The following is a 9,432-nucleotide window of genomic DNA, read 5'->3' as shown; positions in this document are numbered from 1 at the left end:
TTGAGCAGAAGCCTGGAAGAGAAGATTCGTGCCCTTCAAGGCCATGGATTAACTCTTTTTGACCAATTTGAATTTCAGCCAAGGTTGATAAGACGACTTTGAAGGTGGCAATGTCGGCGATGAAGATGCTATGTTTGATGGTAGAGCTCATTACGATTTAAATATTTGGCGTTTTGTTTACCTTCATTATGAATAGTTTTAAGGATAATAGTCAACCAACAAGTAGAAAATAACAATAAAAGAATAATTACATTTCATTAAGTGCACTTTAACGTAAACATAAAACAAATGTTTCAGGAATATAATAGCCTTTTATTTGGTGTGTAAAGTTATATATTGAATGAATATTCTTTGATATAACATCCCACAAACAATATTTCACGTTCATGTTCACTCGATCAGTAAACTACTCTTCAGACGTTAAATTGGATTGGATAAGCCCACCTGGTATAACGATTCACCTTGCTCAAACAAACATGCACACTCCCAAAATATCCGTTGCCCAAAAACGAATTTGCTACTTTATGGCTATTAAATTAAAAATCGTTCCTATATCGTACTGTATGTCTATTTAAGAGATGAAAATCGAAGAGATGATTAAAAAAAATTTAATCAGTATTGCTGGTTAGCATGATGTGTATGGTTCACGATGGAAATTAGAAATTTGTTAGGAATGTTTATAATACTTGATAAAACTGTAAATCTTTTTAATTAATGACATCAGAACAAGGTGTCTTTTGTCGAAGTTCAATTCCAAAGAGCGATATCATCAATCGCCTCGTAACTTGAAAACAAGTCAGATAGTTATTCATTGAAGTTAATGTTCAGATTCTACAGTAATTGATGTCAAAATTACGTACATATAATTTACATGCACATATTTCAACAAGCAAATATTTCAACGATGACGTCTTGCTTGAAAATAAAACACAATAAATATAATCTCTTTCAATGCGGTATAACGATGCTACTTAAGCGATATTTAAAAGATCCACCAAGAACTTTGACGCTGTTTCAGAAGCATATTTTGACAGGCCGTGAGTTTGTAATGCGCAAAACGGCTTATTGGACTATTTTTGTCACAAGTCACTAACGCATGCGCATCGCGCAAGAATGATTATATTCACGGGAAGCTAAAATGAGTCAGTTTATCATTGGTGCATGGTTGCACGTTTGGCGGTGTTTTTTACTTTCAATATGGCTAGCTAACTCATTCTAGACCCGGCTCAAACTGCTCTAGAACTCGGGCAAGATTTTATACCCGAATCGGTTGATGAAATGTTGGACATGGAGGAAATTTATGAAGAGGAAGAAAGTGACAATGAAAGTTTTGCTAAAGAGGTAAATAACGAAACTACCTCGGTGAAAGGTGAAAATTCAGAAGACGAAGAAAATGGGCGTAAAGGCGACGGGAATACCAAAGAAAAAAGGTCAATAACGGTAAGATAGAGCAGATACTGAAGCGCTACATATACCTAACACGACTCCTAAACGGGATCGTAACGATTCAAGCACCCAGTGAAAGCGGTATCAAAAATGACTTCGTTTTGCATACGATAAATGACTGGAGCATTTAAAAACATACCAAAAAAGCTTTTGGTGTCACCTGTTGGTGGAAAATCAGCTAAATGTGGAGCTTTCAGCACTGTCATGACTGTCGCCTTCAAGCGTCCAGAGGTTATGCCTCCTAGTGGTGGAAATAATTAATAACTCAGAGCTGGCAATACATATGGAACAAATCACCCATAACAAATTACTCAAAAATTAATCAGGCTACGGCACCTTGAAACGATCCACTAGATCACAGCGATCAAAGAGTAGAAACAAGACTGAGAATTGGACACGCATACATACAGACTAAAAAAGGAATCACCTTTAATCTGCCCGTTTTGTGCATGTGATACTACGGTAGAACACATTCTAATGGATTGTTTTGGATACTTACTTACTTACTTATCCAGCATTACAACCGCTTTGCGGTCTTGGCCTGCCTCAGGAGTGTCCGAAACCGCTCACGGTCTCGCGCCTTCGTCTGCCAGTCCGTTATCCCGGCCTTAATGGCGGACGTCTCCACGCCATCTTGCCACCTCAATTTGGGCCTACCACGCCTCCTCTGTCCTTGTGGACGGCCTAAAAAGAGTTTACGGGCTGGGTCGTCCGTTTCCATGCGTATAACATGGCCAGCCTACCAGAGCCTGGCGAGCTTGATACGCTGTACGACGGTGAGGCCGCCGTACATCTCGTATAGCTCGTCATTATAGCGGCTCCTCCATTGTCCTTGCACACATACGGGGCCAAGTATCCTTCTGAGCATCTTCCTCTCGAACGCGGCTAAGAGGGTTTCGTCAGATTTGGACAGTATCCATGTCTCAGAGGCGTATGTGAGGACTGGTACTATATAACTGGTACTATATGAACTGATTTTTCAGGCTGTAGAATGATTGTTTTTGGATTGTTTTGGATATTCCGCCAAAAAGAAAAAAAACACAAGCATGGAGGCATTTGCACATTGTTGTATCAAAAAATTACAATGAAATTGACAATTTTTTTAGATTTTTAAAGGATACTAATCGCTAAAAACCAATTTAGAACGCATATGGTTACATATAGATTTTTAAAAACCCTAATTTGAATGGAAAATTATTTGAATTAACACAATTTGTTAATCTTTCATCATCTCCGTTGGGTAAACGTACCTATAGTGGTAGTAGTACCAATAATGGAGGTGTTGCACTAATATGCGTTGCATACGATAAATTAAAAGTAATTAAGTTAGTTATGTTAGTATGAGTATGGTATGGTATGGTATGGTTTTTTACAAAGGGTTTAAAAGTTTTTCAAAATCCAGGATTTCATAACGAAACTCAAATTTTAGATTTTAGATTTTTACCTGATCTTTTAGCATGTCTTATTGTTTTCACTAAACTAAGCAACATAAATGAGTTTCCTGTAAGTAATTTACCAAAAAAGGCCAAAATTCGCATATCTAGCCGAGTGAAAAATTGACTTCAAATCAGGCATACTCTTTCGGGTGTAAGTTGAAGACAGGTATGCAGTATTTTAGTAAAAAAAAATCATTCATCAAATCTATACATTTTTTACGATCAAATTCCTTCCGGACGCAAGAAATCAATATTATGACAGTAATCCTTGCTATTCATACGAACAAAGCGTGAAAACTAAGTTCAATTTATATGATACACAGTTTTGAGGTATCTTTGTTTACCACCACTATATGAACACAATACGACGACTATATGAACCATTCCACCATAATATGTACAACGAAGCAGCCACGAAAATATGTATTTCTTCGTAAATTTGTTGTGTTTGATGGTTAAACATGGATGTGATTGCGAAGATAAAACATATTCCAATTGCTCTGTGGTAAAATATTCATAAATTTTCCCTCCCGACATTTTAAATCCATTAAAACACACCTGTACCACTACAAATCGCACCAATTATGGTACATTTATCCTAATACAGGGTTTCCCACGATTTATTGGTCAGTTCCCATGATTTTTTGGTGCGTTCCCACGATTTTTTGGTTGTATCCCATAGATTTTTGGTTCGATCCTATAATTTATTGGTATTTTCCGATTGGATATCAATACAATTAGACCAAAAAATTCTGGGAAACGACCAAAAAATCGTGGGAACGCACCAAAAAAATATGGGAATCCACCAAAAATTGATGGGAACCAACCAATATATCGTGGGAAACCCTGTAAGTACACTCCTTCTCTCTTGTTGGCCTGCTCACGTCGATGTGACATGGCCCGGTCAACAATTATTCTCCAGGATCCTCGGTCCCTGGCTGTAGCCTCCAATCCATGCAGACACTGGATCTCCGTCATGTCTCCCTTCACCTGGTCTAGGCATCATGTTTGCTCTGTTCCCCTGCGCCTTCTGCCGAACTGGGGATCGCTGTCGAACCGTTCGCCACCGTCAGGATGCTCGGTCCGCCGTACAGCTCAGCAAGCTCGTGGTTCATCCTTCTCCTCCACGCTCCATGCTCGAGTACACCGCCAAAGATGGTCCGGAGGATACGTCGCTCAAACACGCCCAGAGCGTTTGCATCCTCCGCTCAAATGGTCCAGGACTCGTGTCCATAGAGGACCACCGGGCGAATCAATGTGCGATATATATCACATTTCATGCGGGATCGAAGTCTTCTGGATCTCTGCAGTCAGTAAAGCTCATAGTATGCCAGATTCTCTTGCACAATGCGTCTCCGGATTTCGCTGCTGATGTCGTTGTCCGAAGTAACGACCGTCCCGAGATAGCAAAACTCCTTTACCACCTCTAGACTGTCGCCGTCAACTAATACACTGCTTCCCAGATGGTCTGAGTCACCGGCAAGCAGGTACTTCGTCTTCGTCGCATTGATTCTCAATCCAATTTTTGCTGCTTCGCGTTTGAGTCGGGTGTACGCCTCACACACCTTCGATGTTGTCCTACCGATGATGTCGATGTCATTCGCGAGGCCAAGAAATTGGAGAGACCGGTAAAGGATCGTGCCACGGATGTCGTGGTCTAGCCCTACGCCTCGAATGACACCTTCTAGAGCGATGTTAAAGAGCAGACAGGAGGGTCCGTCACCTTGCCTCAGACCCCTGTGAGATTCGAACGATTCTGACGTCAAGTTCGACACTCTCACCTTGCAGCAAAAGGCAACCCGTTCATGGTGTTCTCTAAAAGCCGGATCAACTTCCCAGGGAAGTGGTGCCGCTGCATGATGCTCCATAGCACTTTCCGGTCTATGGTGTCGTAGGCCGCCTTGAAGTCGAAGAACAGATAGTGTGGTGGGATCTGGCGCTCTCGGTACTTCTGGAGGATCTGCCGTAAAGTGAAAATTTGGTCGATGGTGGATTTGGCTCCAACACACCCAGCTTGGTAGCTGCCGACAAAATTTGTAGCAAGGGGCGCAAGTCTGCAGAACAGGATCTGGGACAGAATCCGGTAGGCGGCATTCAGGACTGTGATGGCTCGGAAATTCAAGCAATCCAGCCTGTTGCCCTTTTTGTACACTGGGTGAATAACACTCAGCTTCCACTCCTCCGGTAGTTCCTCCAGCTCCCAGACTTTCACGATCAGCTGATGCATTTCGACGGTAAGCCTCTCCGGCCCCATCTTGAAGAGCTCGGCCGGCAGTCCATCGAGAGCCGGTAGGCTCTTGCGATTGTATTAACCTAGTAAGTTCTCAAAATCGTTCTCAAAAACCTGTAGTATAGGCTGGCATGATCGCGTAGGTCTTTTTTTAATTTTTAAATTCCCTGTCGTTTAAGTACTTGGATAGTTGATGTTAAGAGTTTTAAATCAAAAAAAGGTATGACTTATTTGCAGGAGCCCAAGAGCAAAAAATCGTCCAAAGGCATAGATAAGAAATTGAAGAAATGGGGGAGTGCAATAATGCAACCGCTCAGTGAGTCATTTACGTTTTTTACGTCTGGTGATAACACCGCATCAAGCACACCAACCGCTGATCTTTACTGTCTTTAGTGCCAAAGGTGAAATGGAAAGTAGATTTCAACCTGGGAGTAAAAGCATCAAACCAGAAGGATGAAAGAGAAGACAAAGTGGAATCTAAACAGTGGCCTGAAAACTATGAAAAATTTGCAAACTTAAGGCTTTTGTACTGCTCCTATAATAGTAAGAGATAGTAATGGTGGATTTTGTTCGTTTTTGTTCTTTGTTCCAGTTGGTAATTGAAAATAAACGTCTAGAGCAGATTGCACGTGAATGACACGTGAATATCCACGAGATATTCAAAATACAACTAAATGTGTGTGGCTACAATATATTCGTGCAAGGAATTGATATTTTCGTTTTACATTTTTTATATTTTTGACCATTAAAAGGTATCAATACATTATTAAGTTAAAACTGTAAAACAATTACAAAATGTCATGAAAATACCCCTAATCTATAAGAATAAATTAAGATTTAAAATCATCACAGGGTTTTCCAATTGAATAAATAACGTTTGCCAGTGATCTCAACATCTTTGATCGACATCGATATCAATATTTTACACGGCTTGCTAATGGATGCATCCATATTCTCAACCCATTTTAATTCGATGCGAACATTGTTTATCACATCGATGCGGGGAAATGTTGTTTGCAACGTAGTTAAATGAGAATTTTATTTCATTTATAGATCTGGAAGAGCTTTCAAAACAGCATGCAAATCTTAAGGAAGAGATGGACTGTAAAGCGGAGACACACTATTTAGAAGTGACTAAACTCAATGAAACCTTGCAACAGACAGAAACGGAGAAAAATGATCTTAATGTGCACATTGAAAGGGTATACAACTCAAACAACGTCTTGAATTTAAAATATTCAAGTGATAATTACTTCATTGCAGCTTAATGATGTGTTGCTTATAGAAATGCTTAGAGAGCTAATATATCTCAATAATTATCATTGCAGCTGGAAACACAACTTACGACAGTAAAAACTGATAACGAACATTTGAAAGCAGGTTGGTGTGTAAATAACTATATATACTACATTCAAATAACAACTTTTCAATTCAATTTCCATTGCACAGCATTGCTTGAGCAGCAAAAGCTTCGACGAAACTTGTCAGAAAATTTGGCAAAACAAATCGAAGAACATCGCATAGAATTCGAACGACTTGATGCAGAGCTTAAAATAGCTGCGATCGACTTTGCGAAGGTAAAAGATGATTGAATGATAGGTTATTAGGTGATAATATTAAACAAACCATTACTGTACTTAGGCTAAATCCAAAAGCCGGGAACAAGAGGAGGAAACAAGTCAGTTTAGAAAAGGTGAGTGTAGAAGTTTATAAAATTAGACTGGTTATTTGTACCGCAGTTATATTGAATTTAATTTCAATTATAGAACTAGAAACACTTTCTATACAAAATGTGATTCTTCAGCAAGAAATTGATTGTAAAACGGAGCAGCATCTTTCAGAAGCGACGAAGCCTAATGAAAGCTTGCAACAGACCGAAAAGGAGAAAACTGATCTTGTTGAGAACGCGACAATCCAGATTTTTTATATTTCTTTCTAACCATAAAATAGACTAAAATATGATAGTTTAAAAGTACTCGAGAACAGACGTACCATCAAACATAATGTTATCCTAAACCCTTCAAGTAGGGCCATCTGGTTTTTGACTTGCATTTTTTAGCGGTCAATTACTTCAATTTATTTCGAACCTATAACGGTTAACTTACTATTACAGCATGCACGTGTGTCAAGCTAGACCAATTCCGAGAAGCGTAGAAAAATTCTACATCCATTTTTCTCACGGCCATAAAATTGTTAAACCTAAATCACTCAAACGTAGATGCGTTAATAACATTAACCAGATCATGAATTCGAAAGCAATAAGTTCAAGTATTTGTAAATGATGCAACACATCCGGAACATGCACCACAGAATTCAAGTGTTAGGTACAGTCACGCCAAAAAGGGAAAACCACAACGCCTGCAATCAATGCAACAATTTGTTCTCACCAGAGAAAGCAATAAAAAAAAGGGATCACATTTCCTTCAGGACAACGCTTGACATAAAACAGAACCAGAAAACCTCTCAGAAGAATGCGTAGGCGTGGCGAAAAGGGAAAAGGCTAGCGACACGAACATATGCGTGAAAGGAAAATAAAATAACCTTCCCACAATAGAAGAATAGTATATAAGAATTCATTTTGATTCTGAATAAACACTTGCTATTTAGATCTAAAAGAGAAAAGATCTGTGTGTCAGCGTCGGAAGTTCTTTTTTTCCTCGTCTTCAAAAGGTGGTACTGCCAGCGCGTTGGCAACGGACTCGATCTATCGTCTGATCGAGCCAAAAAAGGTTTTGTAAACGCCTCGAAGTTTTACAGATCTTAATTTGCACAATGAAAAGGTGTTAAACTTAAACAGCATCTTGAATTAAATTGCATTTAATTGATAATTAATTCATTTCAGCTTACTGCTGATTTGCAAGCAGCAATTGAGCTCAACAATGCGGCCAATACAGAAAACGTGCAACTACAGCAGAAGTTACGAATGATGGAATATAAAGTGTTTGAGCTGCATCGTGCGACACATGGGTAGGCATATTAGGAAGGACCTTCGATATAGAAATCAATTTACAATACTCAGAAACTTAAATTCATTATTTTTAGTTTGGAATCAAACTCTACCATGAGCATAAGCTCTGCCAACCATTGGTTCGATTAAGAAGGTGCGGTCTGAGAGGAGCTGTCCGATTGACATTTGAGGACAATTGCTCAAAGCGGCGATACCAACAATTTGATGCTCGATCACATTGACACCAGCAAGGATTTCGCGAAAACCACATCCGTACGATGAGAGCGAGCTTCATTACTCCATCCATTTAAACTTAAATTCTAATGGTAGAAGAGAGTAATAAAACAACCCTCACGATTTTTATTTGATTTTAGTGCAGTAAAACGTGTTTTTATTTTAAACTGATCATTATGTAAATCATAATGCGATTTTCGCTTTACACGGCACACAGCAAACTAAAGGTAAACCTTTCTAAAATGATACAACGTTGTAATCAAAATGCATCAAAATGCATGTAATATTGATTTTCAAAATATTGTAGAAAACGTGAAAAAACGATGGTAATAGATCCATGAAGTTTTGAAAATCATACTGAAGAAATTAAATATTATTATGATGGAAATGAAACTTGGAAACTCCTGTAAAGATAAGTCGTAAGCAAATAAAATTGATATTCTTCTAGGGCGTAGAAATATATTGTGTCCACTGTTTGAGAGAAAAATATCCGCTGAGATATCACATGGCGTAATATGTAGTCCCAATTTCGTCCGTCGTGACAGGTTCATTGTAGTGAACTGCTTTCTCTGGCTATAGAATGACCGGTTGGCATCCAGCATCCTGCGCGTAACTCCATGCTATTGTCGTTGTTGAACTTTCGTTAACCTGAGACCTTGGACAAATTCAAAAATGTGTTCACCTATCTGTACGTCACCGCTGCGTAAGTTTGGTTTTGTTGGTAGGGCCACTGATGTAACCACCATCAGTTTGGTCTTTTCCTCGTTTATTTACAGTCCTAGGTTGGTTGACGCCTGCTCGGTCCCTTGGTGGGCTTTAGCTACATAGGAGAGCCGAAGACTAATTATTGCTATATCATCAGCGTATGCCTGGATCTGGGTCGACTTATAAAAGATGGTTCCCGAAGTCTCCACCCTCTAACATGAAGTCTAACATGTGACGCTTGAGTTCGCGTCTATTCTCGCATACCGTTCCAAAGCTTAACTTTTATAAAACAGAGTAAACTGTGCTAAACGCATTCGCAAGGTGTGTTGTGATTTTCAATTAAAAAAAAATAGGGACCACATTTATGGCGACCCTAAAGATCCAACTCACTCATTCTATGTGTCGGCAAGGGACTCACTCTTGTTGGATTCTCC

At 39.3% G+C, this 9,432-nt stretch overlaps 1 protein-coding gene across 1 annotated transcript; it reads left to right on the top strand.

The window, feature by feature from the left end:
- Positions 1–1,014: 1,014 nt before the first annotated feature.
- LOC120950981 (uncharacterized) lies at positions 1,015–5,632 on the top strand. The gene is made up of 2 exons (XM_040369430.2): positions 1,015–1,440; positions 5,350–5,632. The coding sequence occupies exons 1-2, from the start codon at positions 1,279–1,281 to the stop codon at positions 5,503–5,505; spliced, it is 318 nt and encodes a 105-aa protein (XP_040225364.2). The 5' UTR covers positions 1,015–1,278; the 3' UTR covers positions 5,506–5,632.
- The last annotated feature ends 3,800 nt before the right edge of the window (positions 5,633–9,432 follow it).

The sequence above is a fragment of the Anopheles coluzzii genome, chromosome 2, assembly GCF_943734685.1.
Source record: "Anopheles coluzzii chromosome 2, AcolN3, whole genome shotgun sequence".
NCBI lineage: Eukaryota > Metazoa > Arthropoda > Insecta > Diptera > Culicidae > Anopheles > Anopheles coluzzii.
The sequence above is the reverse complement of the archived record's forward strand: the minus strand, read 5'-3'. Positions and strand labels throughout refer to the sequence as shown.